This window comes from Harpia harpyja, chromosome 3 (genome assembly GCF_026419915.1).
Source record: "Harpia harpyja isolate bHarHar1 chromosome 3, bHarHar1 primary haplotype, whole genome shotgun sequence".
NCBI classification, from domain to species: Eukaryota; Metazoa; Chordata; class Aves; order Accipitriformes; family Accipitridae; genus Harpia; species Harpia harpyja.
The window spans coordinates 5,001,904-5,019,769 of NC_068942.1; the positions used below are offsets into that span (position 1 = coordinate 5,001,904).

The 17,866-nt window shown below is 36.1% G+C and overlaps 1 protein-coding gene across 12 annotated transcripts in view; it reads left to right on the top strand.

Moving 5' to 3' along the window:
• The window catches only part of FAM184A (family with sequence similarity 184 member A), a 74,159-nt gene that overhangs the window by 34,694 nt on the left and 21,599 nt on the right, over positions 1 to 17,866 (top strand). For 9 of the 12 annotated variants that reach the window (XR_008234263.1, XR_008234264.1, XR_008234262.1 and 6 more), the window contains exons 7-10: positions 2,599 to 2,760; positions 4,716 to 4,841; positions 5,038 to 5,184; positions 17,100 to 17,141. Coding sequence is in view for 8 of the 12 variants with exons in the window: in XM_052781216.1 (XP_052637176.1) it covers positions 2,599 to 2,760; positions 4,716 to 4,841; positions 5,038 to 5,184; positions 17,100 to 17,141 (477 nt within the window). In the remaining 4 variants the exon portion in view is untranslated. The remainder of the gene's footprint in view (positions 1 to 2,598; positions 2,761 to 4,715; positions 4,842 to 5,037; positions 5,185 to 17,099; positions 17,142 to 17,866) is intronic. The other 3 variants (XM_052781215.1, XM_052781220.1, XM_052781218.1) reach the window with 1 other exon arrangement.

The window sequence follows — 17,866 nt, forward strand, 5'->3', positions numbered from 1 at the left end:
AGCTTGAAATCTCCATCTTTTCATAATATAATATTTTTAAACTAGAAATATATTCTACTGATCTCAAAACCATCAATCCATTTTTGTCTGGAACTTTTGCCTTGCTTCAAGAGGCCATATGTATTATTTCCGTGTGTGCTTTGACAGACTTAAGCATGAATTCAAGTACTTTTTTGCAGCAGTACTCTTCATACCATTTTCTATACCATACAAGTTCTGGAGGTGGCAGGTGTTTGTCTGATTTTGGTGGCTTGCAACTTGTACGAACATTGAACTCACTTTAGAATGAAACTGCTTGTTTTCAATAAGTGGGAAAGTTTGCCCTTCTGGAAGTGTATATTAAATTATTATTATTATAATATTAAAGGATATATTCTTGTATGTTAAAATATTATGTATTGATATATTATTAATATTTCAGTGCATTACTATATTAATATACAAGTTAATGTATTAAATCATATATTAAAATATATATTCTGAAAATATATATTAATATATACTTTTGAAGTAGTACCTACCATAGATATATACACACCAGATAATATATACTACCAGCAGAGCTGAACCTACCATCTTTAGAGCTCAGCGGCACTGCTGATCAATCAGTCATAAGTACCTGTTAAAGAGGAGACTGTACTTCCTTCTGGTAGTTGTGAGTGCCTTTGCTGGTACTTCAGACCTTGGAGAAGGTGCACATTGAAGCTGGAACTGCTCTTGCTCCCTTAACAGTATGCTTACCTACATTCAAATTGATGAAATATGATGGGTTTGTTATATAAGTTAAGAAAATCATACATGGGTTTATTCTTCCTTTCAAAATTACAGAAAGTTTTGTTATTTCTTTTTAACTTTAACTTCTCTGTTGTATGTTAACTTTCCTTATTGCTGGATTAGATCTGAGGAGAGCGCTATTGTTGTTCTATTGTCATTCAACACTGTAGGTTTTAATTTAGTTACTCTTTATCAACTTCTGTTGGGTTCGTGAGTAATCAACTTGCTCCTTCTTTGAAGGAAATAATTTCAAATGTTTTAAGAATGAATTTTCATTATCTAACTACTATAGAGTTCAGGCTTGGAAAATTCATCAGCACACTGAATTAAGAAAAGCTAAGGAATAGATAACTAACATAAACTAAAATAGGGAATTAGGGACAGCTGCTATTTAGTAATTGATTTTGTATACTTTCTTATGCCAGCATAAATGTAGTAGTGTATTTTGCATATTGAGAGGATGAGAAAAAGCATACAGGCAATAAATTTGGGGTGGTCTGTAAATCCACTCCATGTAGTACAGAGGTAATATGTTTTATTTTATCACTATGTTTATCTTAAGCACAAGACAAGTGCTTCACTTGCAGCCACAGCTTACTCCTAGATCTCTATTGACAACTGACAACAGTTCCTCAATGTCTTCACTGACCTGGAAGAAACTTCCCTGTGAAATGTCTGGCACATCTTTAGCTTAGCCCTTACATTTCTAGTGCTACTTCTTTTTTTGTTTGTTTTTAAGTTACAGACTTAATTTAACAGTAGGCATATATTTATTATGTTCTGTGGATATTAGCTTAGTTCTAGCTTCCCTGCTGAGAAAGCTGGTTTTGAATCTATGCCATCCTCTTTTCTTTTTGACAGACTTTTTGGTAGCAATTATCATAGCTAAAGGATGCTCCTAGTACCAAGCTATTTAAGAACAGCGTAATCTTAAATACTTGCCAGAGATTTTTTTTTTAGTGTTCTGGTTAAGTCAAGATACTAACTTTCTCACATGTATCTCAGGATGAGGCTGTTTACTTTATAGATTTGCTTCCTTCCACTGTAAACCAGCCAAGACCTTTTAGAAAGACAGTTTGTTTGCGTCGATTAACAGTGTAGTCAAAGGACTGGCCATCTCCATGCAAAGGATTTCCGATGATATTACTAAGGATCACTTTAAACAGCCTCCAGCTGTCAGTAGAACAGACCTTAGCCCTATCAGTGGCATTCTTGCATAATGTTTCCATATCCTTTAGATCTCCAGGACTGCTGTTCATGTCTCATGCAAGTGGCGTGCTACTACCAGATACGTAGACAGTGGCGCACTTCGAGGCTATCAGTACAGTTTCAGGGGCTGTTTTTCATGTAGGGATGATATTAGACTGAGGTTTAAATGGGCTAATTTATGGACAGATAGCAATCTGAAAACAGAGAAGCATATACCCTAGCACAAGTTAATTTATCCATTAGATTAGAGTTTATATATTTTGAAATACTGGTTCTCATTATTTTAATTTGCATAAAACATGCTTTCTCACAGTAAAGTTACAGGTGATTTCAGAATTTTAGGTAACCTCTTTCCTTGCAAAATGCTTCAAACATAGCTTGGATATTTTTTTACTTGTAAAAATCCTTCAATTGAATCTTTGTTTGATTTTATAATATTACAGGAATTTGTTTTTTAATGCAAAAACATTAAGTGATAATAAAGGAGAACAGCTGTGCAAATAAGAATTTGTCTAGGTGGGAATTAGAAAACACTGGAAGAAAATGAAACCAGGATGACTTGGCTGCCATTAGTAATAATTATGGAAATTACAACAACTTTTTTTTTTGTCATAGGTGTGTCGTCTGCAAGACCTAGTACGAAAAAGTGAACAAGGCCTTGGTACTGCAGAAGGACATATCTCCAGTCTTCAAGAAGCTCAGGAAATACTCCAGAAGGAACTAGAATTAACTAGAGCAAGACTGCGAGAGACCACAGATTCATTGTATAGTGTTGAGGTAACCATAACATTGGAGAATAAATTGTGCAAATACAGTCATGGTGATTTTGGTCTTGTTTAAAACAGCAAGAGGTATTATGGTGTACACATTATTGAAGGAGCTTTATATGGCTTTGTTAAAAGAGAGATTTCTCTTTTTATTTCAAGCAGAGAGAAAAAAACCTGGAAAACTAGGATGGGTTGGTTCGGATGGGTTTGTTTTTGTGTTTTTTTTTTTTTGTTGTTGTTGGTTGGTTCATTTTGGGGGGGGTGGTTTGGGTTTTTTTGTTTTGTTTTCAGAACACTTTTAGTATTTAATGGGTATTGCTGTAACCACATCTTTCTGTGGTTAATACAAATTGTAGCTGCCAAAGTATGTCCGTACAAAATATATCCAGAGTTGGATTTTTTCAGAGGCTTAACAGAATTTCATGAGAATGTAAAAGGGATATGTGTTACACCAGTGCTATTCCAGACAGTTTCATGTCTTGGTGCAAAACAAGATCCAGAGCTTACTAGCTCTAGAATTCATTGAAACCTTTTTAATCTTTTTTTTTTTATGCATGCATACTACATTTTGCTCAAATAATGGGCACAATCTTCATTTCAGGCTCAAATTTAGAATTTCAGAAGATGCTTGAGAATAGTTGAAAGATATATGCTATGATATCTTGAAAGATGGCAGATTATCATCCAGAAAATGTGATCACTTTATACAATTGAAGCAATTAATTTGTCTAAGCACAAATATATTGCCATTTTAGTTGGCTTAGATGGAACTGGACCTGTCAGTTATCTCTCAATAGCTCATTGACTTTAATACAAAGTATAACCTTTCCTTTTTCTTTCCTCAGTAAACAATGTACATTTACAAGATCACAGCAATATTTGAACTAGAGCAGCAAATGTTAAGAAAAATTTTTCCCTGAATCTGTTTTCATGTTGGTGCTATTTTCTTAAAATAACCAGCCTGAAACAGGATATTGGGGTTTGGGTTTGGTTTTTGTTTTGTTTTGTTTTTTTAATTTCTTTCGGCTATGGTCATTAGATGTGCACCCTATTACAGTATACAACTTCCTCTGTATTTTTTATAATTTCTCTAAGTGTCCTTATGAACTACTGCATTCTTCTCTGTTCACCTATTATAACATTTAAATATTCATACATAGCAGGTTACTGGCAATGATGTTTATCTTAACAGATTTCTGTAGGATTTTTTCATTTATATATTTTAAAAAATTCTCACTTTGAAAAGTCTTAATTAAATTTAGACAGCCATGTTTCCCTCTCATGAATGAAGCAAGCACTGTTGAAGAACATTCCTGTAGGTATGATTTCTAGGTGGTACCTAATACTACTTAGTATGGTGAAATTTGAACAGAAATTGATAAGAATTTTAAAGCTCTTTTTCTGTGTTCAGACTGTAAAACCCTGTTTCTAGCAGGTTTGTCCAGTCAAGAAACAGAAAGAAGATACATGAACTTTGTATCAAATCCTGGTAGCTCAAGCTTTGAAATGCAAATACTGAATATTTGCTGCTTTAAAAGAAAAAAAAAAAAATCCAAAACATGGATTGACAAAAACATGCTTGACAAGAACCTAAGCAACCTGCTCTGATTCTGAAGTTAGTCCTGCAGTGAACAGGACTTGATGACCTTTTGAGGTTCTTTCCAACATAAATTATTCTGTGATTCAATGTAACAGTATTTGAAAAGATTACTTCCAGAATGACTTATTGGAAAATTGCTTTTTATAGCTTTTTATAGGAATGCAAAATTCTGTTCCACAAGTAAGAAATATCAGCAGATGTATAGGCGTTAATTGTGCATAATTAGGAATTACACACTGAAAAACTTATAGCTCAAGTTTTATGAGCCAATTGTAACTGACATTTTTATTATAAATACACTCGTTTAAGGTTTGAAATACTTTTTTGCTGCTGATCAGTCTCTATTGTGAAGTTTGTGTTTGCAGGGAGAACTAGATCAGGAGAGACAACAGCACGAGGCAATGATTGCTGCTATGAGAGAAGAGGAAAAGTTCAAAGTTGACAGAATGGCTCGCGACTTGGAAATAAAATGGACAGAAAATCTTCGGCAAGTATTAATTTTTCTATTTTATTCTTTAATAAGAAATGAAGTATGTATCACATGCAAATGCAATAGCAAATGAAATGTAAAGCAAAGCTTTCTGTTATTATCTAAGCTTTTCCAATTATTACTGAGCTTTTAATTAGTTTTCGCTTCTTGCACAAGGTCCACTGCATTTTAGTTATTTGACCTTTGCTTTTAGACAGGAATGTAATAAGCTTCGTGAAGAACTGAGGCTGCAGCATGAAGAGGATAAGAAGGCAGCCATGACTCAGCTGTTGCAGCTGAAAGAACGTGAAAAAAATGCAGCAAGGGATGGATGGCAAAAAAAAGTTGAAGATCTTTTAGACCAGGTAACTATGGTCTCTTTGAGAATTGGAAGACCATTACAATTTAGTTGCTGGTAGTTTATTACCAATTAACTACATGAAATTGGTTGTGACATCTGTCTTTGAAATGAAATTTGTTAGCATAATGCTTTTTAAACCTAATCATTATTGAACCTTTACACTAAATGTGAATAAAACTTTTTACAGTTGTTTGGGGGGAGTGGGAGGGTGTTGACAGTCTTACCTCTTCACTAAAAGATTTTTGTGATTCTGTCTGCTCACCTATTCTGTAAATATTTACCAATGCTAGTTGTTTGGACTTGGAGGTATCCATTATCTTTACAATAATAACACTGTACAAGCCACTGAAAAGTCAAAATGTCCCTCAGTTTCTACAACACGTTTATTACAGCTATGTCTTCTCTTAAGTGATTTTGCACATTATTTTGGCATAATTTTTTATAAATACTGAGTTTTTTAATTGCAGCTCATATTTATAAACTCAGTTATGTTAGATAATTCATAGAAAATACTTGCTTTCTAATTTTTCCAAATTACAAATGCTACAGAACTGGTTTTATTGACTACAGTTTGAAAGGATAGCTGATAATTAACAAATACGTTTTAAAGAAAAAGAAATAGATTTTGGAACTCATTAAATGGCTGCGATTTCGGGGTGTTATTGTGGGATGGCTTTTAATTTGCTGTCTAATTTGAGAAGTCTAATAACTGAATGTGCACTTGATTATACAGCTTCGTGTAGGAACACATAACAATTTATTTTGCTGACAAGGGAATTTAAGCTTGTAAAATCTTGTGGCTTAGGCTCATAAAAGCTGGAGGTTTTCAAGTTCTTGGTCTGTTACTTTTTACAACATGAATGTAATAAGATTTAGACTCACTTGATTTTGTTTCACTTGCTGCATTTACCCAAGCTTCATTTACTCTTTTTAATTCTACCTACAAATAGCATTTTCTCTAGGAAAGTACAATTTGAAAAGCGTATGTTACACTTCCTGTAGTTTTAAAATACTTTAAAAATATTTTACTTATCTCTACCTTTTAAAAATACCATAATAAATCTAACCTACAGTTTCAGGATGGACAATTAGCATGTTGCAAATGAACAATTTTTTTCTGCATATGGAAGAAATCTTGGAATCAGAAAGCTAACTGTAATAGTGAGAATTTTACTAGAGAATTTGCAGACATAGGAAATGGTCTGCATATGCAAAATGATTGGGTTTTTTTCTTCATTCCTTTTACCGTACCAAAGAGCTGCACCATTTCATAACAGCATGTGTGTCCGGAGGACTAATAAGAAACTAAACCCTGGGAGTCGTGGGGTTTGGGGTTTTTTGGTGTGGGTTTTGTTGTTTTTTTTTTTTCCTCCAGCTGTTGCTTTTCTGTTCCAGTGTTTGAGTTGGACAGGTATTTCATAAAGATTGAAAAGTTATAGTTGGTGGTAGGGAATTAAGCTTCCCTTTATAGGAATCTACATTTTATCCATTACACCTGAAGGAGAGAGAATTCCAGGCTGTAGTGTACAGGATAGGTGACTTAACGCTTAGAGAAATGGGTTTGTAGTAAGTTCCTCCTGATCGCAGTACACAAAGGGTAGCTTCTGAGAGTTGCACTGACTTGAATCATAGACTTACTCCAGTTGGAAGAGACCTCAGGAGGTCATCTACTGCAGCCTCCTGCTCATATCAGTCAACACTGAATTTGCACCAGTTCGCTTAGGGTTTTTTCCAGTCAGGTCTTGAATAAGCTCCAGGGATGAAGATTCCACAGCCTCTCTCAATAATCTCTTCTAGTGCTTAATTATCCTCATAATGAGTTTTTTCTTTATATTTAGACAGAATCTTCTCCGTTTCAGTTTGATCATTGTGTCTCATTGTCCTGTTGTGCACCACTGTAATGAGGCTGGGTCCACTTTCTCTGTAACCACCTCATAGGTACTGGAAAGCTTAAGTCCCACAAAACCTTCTCTTCTTTAGGCTGAACAAACCTAGTTCCCTCGGAAGGATATATGCTCCAGTCCCAGCCATCTTGGTGGTAGCTCTCCACTGAACATGTTCAAGTTTATCGACATTTGTCTTGTACTGGGGCAACCAAAGCTGAATGAACTGGAGGAGGAGACAGAATGCGCCCTCCAGGTGATGTGCAACAAGTGCCAAGTCAAAGGGACAGATCCCTTCCCTCAAATTACTGGTTGTTGCTACAGCCCAGTATGCTGCTGGGATTCGTTGCTGCCAGGCCACGCCGCTGATTCATGTTCAGCCCACCGTTAACTAGGTTGTGCGAAGCAGATCTGTAACCCAGTATGAACCAGTGCAGGGTTCAGGTTTAGTCCATCCCATGTAAAGGACTTTGCATTTGTCCTTGCTGAATTCTGTGAGGTTCTTATCGGCCCATACCTATAACGTCTATAGGTCCCTGTGGATGGCAGCCCTACCTTTCAATGTATTGTGTCCCCTCCACTGTGCCACACTCCACCTTCTACTCCTCCCAGTTTGGTGTCATCCACAAACTCCATGAGGGTACTATTGGTCTCCTTCTCCAGACGTTGATAAGGTACTAAAATGAATACGTCCTAGAGCAGACACCTTGGGAACTCCACTTGTAACAAGCTTTCAGATAGAGTGAATCATTAACTGCTATCCTTTCAGCCTGATAATCTGGCCAGTTCTCATGTATCTGGTAGTGCAACCCTCTGAATTGTGATACAATCAGATACAAGGATGTTAAAAATCTTGCTGAAGTTGAGGTTGCAAACATCCGCTGCTCTCCCCTCATCCACAGATCTAGTCATTTCATCATAGAAGAAAAAGACAGACAGTATTTTCATGGTGGAAGATTTTTGGTATGTGTTTCATAATGCAAAGATTACTATACACTTTGGTTGTGTTGATCTAGAATGATGCTATTCTGAGTGGAAACTGCATTGGGCCTGATTTGATGCTACAGGAACTACTGCAGTAAGCCTAGCTGTGCGTGGCAATCTGTAAATGTGCAATAAGACTGTTTATCCCAGAGGTTTCACAGTCTAGTTTAAACAGACTGGAGACAGCGACAAAAGTGAGATTCTTCTGCTGTTACATATATACACACACACACACATATATATAAAAAAGTTAACAGCATTGGGAAGAACTCAAATTTCAGTCTGTGAAAGGGTATCTGTTCATACCTGTCTTCTTTCAACTACACTGAACTAGAACAGCCTGAGATACTGCAGTAGGGCTGTAAAATTGTGAATTTGTTACACCCAGCTCCAGTCTTCATTAGTGGGAAGATGCATTTAAAACTCATTTGAAAGGCATGAAGTCTGTGTAAAAAATTACGAAGAGAGCAGAGATCCAACTCCTCTTTCTGCAATTCACATTTTTACACCTGAAGCATTAGTCTGGTCTATACCAGTAGTACTATACAAAGATTTATCAAAATAATACAAGACCAAGGTCTTTGCTAAATCATTTGTAAACTCCTAACTTGACAGAAAATGAGGTCTACATGTGCTCTTTATGTTGAGAAAGTGTCTAGAGGTTCACCATTTAGTTGTATAAATGCTGTTCAGAAAGGTTGAATTAAGAAATTAATTGCTCATCAATATGGGTACGTAATTTTCTAATAGGTATTGATGCATCTCAGATTTGATTTAAAAACAAGCTACAAGGAAGCGTAGCACCTAACTTGAAGTATACGAATGGCTATGTAAGCAAAGTATTGAAAAAACAGGTTTAAATGGATGGAGGGTGTAAATACAGTTACTTAAACTGTAGAAAAATACAACATAGAGTATGACCATCTTGGAATGCTGGTGACTGGTGCGGGAAAAACTGAATGAAGAGACACAGGTATAAAAGGCAACAATTTAAAAAAAATAAACTAAACTGTTCAATCAAAAAATTATGCCCATAAATTGTACTAAGCTGGTTTGGTTTTTTTAGTTATGTTATACTCATCTACAAATTTCTGTCTTCTAGTAGTTGTTGCACATTTGATAGGCGAGATCTAGCTCTTGCATAAAGCACGGTAATAGTTTTGCTTCTATACCAGTAATGCTAAGTGGTCCCTCATAGAATGCACACAGGATTATTGTTATTCTAACAGTATAGCTTTGTTATGAGTAAAATAATTCTCTTGAGAGAAAATGCTATTCAGCTGATTAAGTGCTTAAACACATTCTTGCCAGTTGCAAAGCATCACTTGCCATCTACAGTTAAATGTGGTTGGTAGGTTAACTAGATCAGTGTCTAGAGACCAAGCATGTAGTTCTTATCTCTGATATGAGAAATGGTTCTAAAAGACATAAAAAGAAAGTGCTTTACCTTTTTTCCTGTAAATTGTACTAAGTATTTCTGCATCAATCCATGTGAGAGTTTCTTCATGAAATATGTAGTGAATTCAGATGTGCTAGCTCTTTTCCATTTCTCTTAGCTGTGTAATAGGCTTTTAACGCTTTTCTTAAAAACACTTTACTGCTGAGAAGGCTTCACCCATGGACGAAATAGCAGGATTTTTCTTTTTTAAAGCATGAGCGTGTTCTTTCTCCTGCCTCTCCGTGTTGTGCAACCTTCAATTCTGGGCACTGAAACATACAGGTTAAGACCTGTATTCTTCTTATCTATTTCTTCTTGTGAGAAATGTTTCTTTCTGTAAACTGAATCAAGTACTCTGATTGTGGATGAGCAAATATTGGTTCTCCCATCTTCCTTACTTTTCAGTAAAAGGTGCGCTTCAGTAAAATAAATGTTTTTGTCAGTGCTTTTTTTCCTTCTTACATAGCTTTATACTATTATTTGACCAAGCATTAATGTGACATTCATCTTTCTAACATTGTCAACTTTTTGCACACAAAGATACCATCTTCTATTAATGAGAATATTAGAAATAGTACAGTGAGAATGGAGAAAAGTATATTACATATACTTTGGTAGTTGTTGTTTATTTTTCCTGCTGCAAAGATTCTCTCCTTTTTTGAAAAAATTGTAGAAGTTTCCTATTCAGAGTTTGTTTCTATGATGGTGTGTTCCTTTCTAAACTGTCAAAGTAAATATGAGAAACTTTGATTTATACCAAAATGTAAATATTTCCTTCTGATATAGACATTATTCAAATCGTAGTTTTTCAGAAAATTTCAAACTCAATCTTAAAACCCTGGCCACTGCATACGCTCTTGTTCATGAAGTGGAGTGCTGTAGAAAAGTCACGGAGCTCCACTGCACGTCTGTAAATGCCCATTGACCAGGCTTCTACCAGAGGGCAGTTATTGCTCTGTCTTTATTTGCCTGTGTGGAGGTGCTTATCGCAGAGCTGATGTGCATTCACGTTAGCAGCATTGGGAAATGCTACTTTCTTTTCCCAGCACAAGGATTACTGACCTGTTCCACAGCCTGGGTAGTCCTTTCTTTAGAAGATTTGCTGTCGAATGGATGCTGGAAATTTCTACAGGAAATAACCTGCACCTACCCTCTATCAGTTTCCTGAAAGAAGGGAGATTAACTTTCAGCACGGAATCATTTTACTCTGCTTCCTGTCACTTGGTATTGTCCTGAACAGACTGTCCAAAGGCTTGTCTGTCAGAAACAGAGAGGGGGTGAATTTCAAGGAAGAGCCCCCTCATTCTCTTTGGTCAGTCCGGTATTCAATAATACTAGTAAGGCTACCGTGACATCTAGTGGATGGTAAGGGATTTGGGGCAAGATTTAAAAAACACTTAGAAATCTAAAATGCTGAAATCTGAAAGAATAAAAAGAAAATTCATACCAAAGAGGGAGCAAAGAACAGAGACCACCTGGAATGCAGTTCAGGATAAGGTTTTATGCCTCTTCTTTCCTCTGCAGATACTTTGTTTTTCCAAAGGAGCACCACTTTCTGCAGCTCTTGGAAACTTTCAGAAGGGGCTACGGCTCTCAAAACTGTGGTCTTAATGGGACTGTGCTGCCGCTCCTGCGGGCCTCGCAGAGAATCAGGGGAGCTCTGGGCGTTTCTGCCTAGATCCAGTGTCCGTATACAGCCTGCCACCCACCACTGATCTAGAAGAATCAGTACTCCTGTACTCTAAGTGGGAAACCTATGCTTTAAGCAAGTCAAAAACTATTGTACGTGAGCGTGTGAATAATCATGTAATCCAGAGTCGCTGCAGCCCTCAGAGGGCCATCTGTTGAGGGTGCTTCCTCCTGTTTCATGACTGTCTGTACTTCTCAATAAAGAATCCCCCTTGTTCTGGGCTCCCTGTCCTACACAGAGAAGTGATCCTGAAGGTTGGTTGGTGCATTTGTTCTATCCAGATTGGTCATTGTAGTTTTGTCTGAAGCTTGAACGTGAAAACAAATGGCTAACATCCAGCGGTACTATCTCTTATTCTGAGCGTTCAGTTATGGTGAGCCCATTCAGCCCGCAGTGCGCTCTCTTCATTATTTTGCTCTTTGTTTAAAAGATTCTGAATGTAACAGAGGAAATTAATTAAAGACCGTTTACAGTTAAGACTTACTCAGCAATACAAACAAAAGCAACAGAACAAATCAGAGTTTTCAAAGTATTTTCAGTGGGATACAGTAGGAATACTAACAAATATTAGCTTTGTTGCTCTGTTAAAGAATAAATGTGTTACCGGACTTCTTTTTAATCTCTCCTTTGGTTTCTTCTTCCTTTAATTTTTTTTTTTCTCTCGTGGTGTTGTGTTTAATTAAATTTAAAAATACATCTAGGCTGATGTCTGAAATTATGATATCTTCATATCCAGAGAAACTTGTCTATCTGATCATAAACTTCTAATTGGAATTTAATATTACCGGGTTTTGTTTGGCAGTGTTTCAGTTAGTAAATGTGGAGGATACTGAAAGACTTTTTAGTTCTACCTGTCAATAGATGAAAACAACATTAAATTCTTAGTACAGTATGTAATTAATGATGCATGAGTCAGAAAAGAGTTTAATTTGATATTTGGAGTTAAGTTTACGCTTCCAAAACTGGTAAATATAAATCTAAGCCAAATCCAACAGTAACGCTGTTCCTCAAATAAAATTTTAATCCTATATCTGTATAATTTTTCCCTTAAATGTAAGATAAAGAGTCTGGCAAGAATCTAGTTTTAAAACATTACCCTTCGCCTCTTTGCTCCAGAAGACAGCTGCTCAAGTAGCTTTTGCACAGGTTCAAGACCAATGGAAACAGTGGACCCTGGGAGGAATGAGAGGTAACTTATTAGGTGGGGCAAAATTCGTTTAGGATTCAGCAGATGAATAGAATTCTAGATTAAGGGCACTTCTTGACAGATACCTCTGTGCTCCAGGAAGGATTAGCCAAGATGCATATATAATCTTTAAAATCCTGACAGCATTATGACAAATAAGTAAAATGAAATGAAGCTCTAGTACCATTCCAAAAACTTTAAAAATTATCGGGAGATTTAAATGATCCTCTTTTTCCCCTGACCATTGAACCTGCAGTTTGTCAGATTAAAAGCATATAATCCAAAATCCAAACAGGTAAAAATACGTCAAAATACCTAGACATTTTGCCTAGTGGTTTGTTAGACTCCTACAAGTGGAAAAGAGAAGAGCTCCATCTTTTTAAAGCAACAGGATAAGTACTCCACCTTGTGATAGCCTGGACACAGCACCTTCACTGGGGGTTGCTACAAACACAGGAGGAAATCAGGACCAATTAGATCCCAGAAATAGTTACACATTTCAGAGTGCCTTATATATAGACTTCATTTTCCACGATAGAAAACTGTTGGGTTTTGAGAGAGGGAAGGGGCTTTGAATGCTGCTTTTTCTTACCAGTCAGAGGGGGCAAACTTTGATGCAGCTGTTCATTCCTAGCATGTCACAAGCCTCAAGCCAAGTACAAAACATTGTAGTAGGAAACAGCTGCTTTCCAAATCTCTGCAGAGTGATCTGTCACGTAAGCATTGCGCAGCCAGAGACAGTACATCTGCTGACAAATCAGTCTTTCTCTTCAAACCAAAGATGTATCAAGGGAGAGTTTTGTGGTTCTTGTTATCAGCTGGATAAAATGGACTCACGCCAGCAGTCCCTTCAGCTTCTTTAGTAGGCATCTCAGAAACTAGTTTCTTTTCCTAACCTCTGCTGGATGCACATAGGTTTTCTTCTTCAGAAAGGTTAGCAGAATCTATTGGAGGTCATTCTTAAAATGAGGCAAAGACTACACAGCAATCTAGATCTGCTTTGATACCACAGATGAAGTTGGATCTTCCCCAGTTAGGGTCTTGGGTATTGCACACAAATTTCTGTTGCCAGCAGTATTTTGAAAACTCGGTGAACTGTACACCAAAGTCAGGTCTTAACACAATTTGACATTGAAATATCAGTAAGAAAAGCGTTACATAATTGATCTTTGGGTGCAGTGAAGACTGATGCTAAAATTCAGTGTCCAGCCTTTGTAATCTAGTTGAAAGTAATTTTTAGCCAAGAGAAACAATGAAATGAGAGAACTTCCACACGTGCAATAAGCTAATGTCCTGCAGGAAAAAATGCAACTGAATGAAAATGTGAAAATGTCAGTGGTGCAGTAAATTCGCTTCTTGAGGAAAATGACACCATTTGATCACAAGTATAGCCCCTGTGACAGTCGTGACGGGAGCACCAGCAACTGTTCATGACAGCAAGCAAAACCAAACCTTGCATAGTTTCAAATCTCTAAATCTATGCTTTACTACAACACAAATTGGCCCAACTAAATTGAAAAGTCAGCTTTTTTAGGAGAGATGTTAAAATAGAGTTGGGAATACAAATCTTTCTCTGTGTCTTGCATGCAAGCTCTTTCGGCCCTGCTGTGTAGCCTGCAATGATCAGTGGGTTCTAAAGATGCAGCAACCTCTTTGCTGTTCTTCTGGGTCATGAGGAAGTTCTCTTGGTTACACCTGAGACTTAGCTGTGCATGTGCTGACAGTGGAGAAGACAGCACTTCTACTCAAAAATGAGACAGCACAATCAAGTAAAAGCAGGATAGCTAATACATATATACTGAATAAAGATGTGTTTTCAGAAGTTCCTGTACCTCCAAGAAAAAAATTAATTCATTTGCACATCCTCCATCTGCAGAGCCTGATTTCAAAGAGAATTGAGCAAGGGTTTCTCATACCACAATAATATCACAAACAAATAATCTTGAATTCCAACCTGTAGAAATTAAGTGATAGTTAAACCCACATTCTCCCTTTTTTTTCTCATCACCTCTCCCCGTCATAGAAATACAGAGAGTGGTAACTATGCCTGCATTCTTTTTGCTTCTTATCGCTTTTTCCCCAGATCACGGACCTTGCTGTGGAAGTAGTCATGAGGATGTTTTGAATTTTTAAGGAATGTCTTAATAATACTTCAGCCAGACTTATTGCGGAGTTCTCTATTCTGAATGTGTCCTACATACTTTTCAATGTGGAGCTGCATCTGATTATATTATTACACATTTTGCTGGAATCAGCCCCCATACCAATTGACTAGCCTATATAATTCTGATTTACTATTCTATAATGTATGTATTTTAGTAAATAATTTTCATATCTAATAAAGGATGAAAATAATAAATTACAATCAGGTTTAGTATTAATCCTAGCGAATCCCTGCTTGATTTCAGTGATGATTCACCTCTAGCAGTTTTTGAGATAAAGGAAGTTGGTTTTAATCTTTTAAAATATCCTTCAGTAATGTTTTGTAAGCACACATGTTTTGATCAAAATCTCATGTGATAATAAATTGAATACCATAAGTCCTCTTAACTATTATTTCTGTACAGGAGTATTTCTTGCCAAAGTTTGTAGTGTTGTCCAAGCAAGAAATCAGGTTTTCTTTAGCAGGGCTTTATTCCATTGTTATGTTGACTGAAAATCATCTTATTTTCCCACCTGAAGATTTTCTTGATTGACTTCTAAATCATCTTTTCCAGTCTTTTTTCCAGGACTGATGTTTAGCTACCTGTCCTACAATTAAATGCTTTTGAATAGCGATACGATACTTAGACTTCTAGACTACTTAGGCATGTCAAATACATAAGTTCAACTTTACTAAAAAATACAACTTTTTTTGGTCAGTGCGTGGTCTTCTTTTTGCCAATAAGATCTGAGCATTTAATAGGTTTGGGGGGTTTTTTTGGACAAGATAATTACTGTTCTCATTTCACAATCAGGAAATGTGGGTTGCAGAAAGATTGCTTTGTGTGAGGTTGCCTAAGAAACCTGTGACAAATCTCAATACTGAACTTAACTGGAGAGTTTTAGTGCAGAACCTTCACCAAAAGTTCATTTTAATCCCATCTGTTTTCCTGCTCTCTGGAAAACTTAAATTTGGTGAAATCACATGTATTAAAATGGTTAGCCCATCTTAGCACTTTTAGTTATAAGATCAGTTTGACAGCAAAGCAAGACCAGTTTCTTTCTTGGTGAAGGAAATCTGTTATTCTGCAAGAAGCAGGGGGCAACTCTCACTTTCTTAAATGGCCTTTTTAATAGGGTAGATCTCAGACTACAGCTTCCCAAAAGTATTTTTACTTGGAATTTCTTTTCAGTGAAGAACATTACTAAGCTTTCTGCTTCAGGTGTAAAATCTAAGTATTTCTTAGTTGTACTACAGTGGTGCCTAGATACATCTGTCAAAATTAAGTCCCAAACGCTCTAGAAACGGAGCATTTCTTTAGCAAGAGATCATTCCCGCTTTTAACAGCTTCCCCCCTAAACAAATCAGACAGATGGGAAAGGAAGGACAGGAAAAAATAGGTGGATTTGTTCAGATTGGCACTCTCAAAATCCAGTGTTGAAATGGGAGCTGTTAGATGCCAGTCTGTTGTCTTGTCCACTGGGGTATGATGCCTCCCAGTGTTACGCCCTTGCATAGAAAATTGTTGCTTGTAACTCTCTTACAATTTTAATAAGATCATTTTGGATGTTCCACAATAATGTATTTTTATGTTGTGCCTTTTTGTAGATTCAGAACGAATAATAACTTCTTTTTGTATTTTGCCAAAGTATTATCTAAAAGTTCCCAACTATAGGCTTCCGACCTGGTGTCAAAATACCTGCTGTCTCCTGGAGAAAGCCATCTTCTTGACTGACCTGTGCCAAAAGGGGAAATTGGTCATGCTGGATTTGAAATTGCTCTCACTTCATTTCTGATGACTCTATTGTGTGCACATGTGTGCCTATCTACACCATTCGTATATATATGAACACAGAGGTATTTTTATAGATATATATATATGAATGATGTATATGATTTGTATGATCAATAATATTTCATATGGAACACTTGGCAATATGTTTTTATTTTTTGCTTTTCATTAGCAATCAACACTTGTACAAGTGGTACATTAAGTCATTTTTTGCTGGAGACTTTCAGGAAGGGTTTTTTACGTACCCATCTCGTTCTGAATTTTAAGAAAAATAAAAAGTATTTTAATGTAAATATGTCTTTATTACAGACTAAACTCATTTTTTGCCCTTTAGCAGTGAAATTTGATCTTTAATATTATGTTTAACATGCTTGTGATATTTCAGAGACACAGCTGTTGATTGAGTCCTTATGTAACATCTTTTCTAATAGTAATGCAAATTGGTGTGCTTAATGATTTCTTCCCAAAATTATTTGCCATAAAGGAGAAAACACTTGGATAATTCCAAAAGTGTTGTATTGCATAATATACGAGTATATAGTAACATAATGTTGAAGAGAGAATGCTATCCTGTACGTTCAAAGCATAACACAGGAAAATGCATCATTCTGTTCTGTGTTCAGTAGTTTATATGCTAAGTCAAAGCAAGTCATTTTTTTTTTTCCAGGTAGTTTTCAACTTATTTTTCCCTGATCAAATTATAATTAATGTTCTATGTTTTACTCTCCCTTCCTTATCCCTTTTTCTTTTACTTAGTTGATTTCTGAATGTTTCCCTTTATTCCTGTGATCTTTTCTTCATAGCGGCACTGTCTCGGTGAAGCTTTGCATAAATCTATCAGCAATGTAAGTGATTTGCACTTACAGCTTGTAAACAGGGCATGTTTGCACTAATAAATCTGCATATCCTGTAGTACTGCTTTAGAGCTTTAGCCTATGAAGTAGAATACCTGGTAATATTTGAGAGGAGAACGTTTGCCGCTAGTTATCAAAAGCTTGTGTACTGCATCCATTCATCTGTGTAAATGTATATATCACTGGACATCAAACACTACATACATGGCCATAATATAAGCAGCATTTTTATGTCATTGTTAAAGCAAGCAAGCTTGTGGGCAGTGCAAATGTGTATTGCAGAGCTTTCTACAAAGCATGAGATTGATGCTGTGTTATAATTTGCAGTTTTGCAGTGCAAGTCATAATTGTAGCCAAAATATTCTTTCTTTCTATTTTTTTATTTTTAAAATTCTTGCCAATTTTTAATTTGCTGAAAACCTTGGATAAAAGTATTGAAAGTCCAGAGAACAGTGTTTAGAGCTCTTGAATCCTCAATACAGGAGTATATGGAAGGGACACTCCAAAGACATGCAAAGGGAGGCACTAATGTTTTCAAAAATATGCTCTTAAGGATATCAGTATATGTACTGAATAATCAAAATAACATTTAAGATTATGTACTCTTCTAAAAATAACTGTCAGATTTTTAATATTTTACATACTTTCAACAAAAAACATATATTTTATTATTAGAAGGGTAGACTAATCTGACTTGGTTGTTAGAATCATTTAAT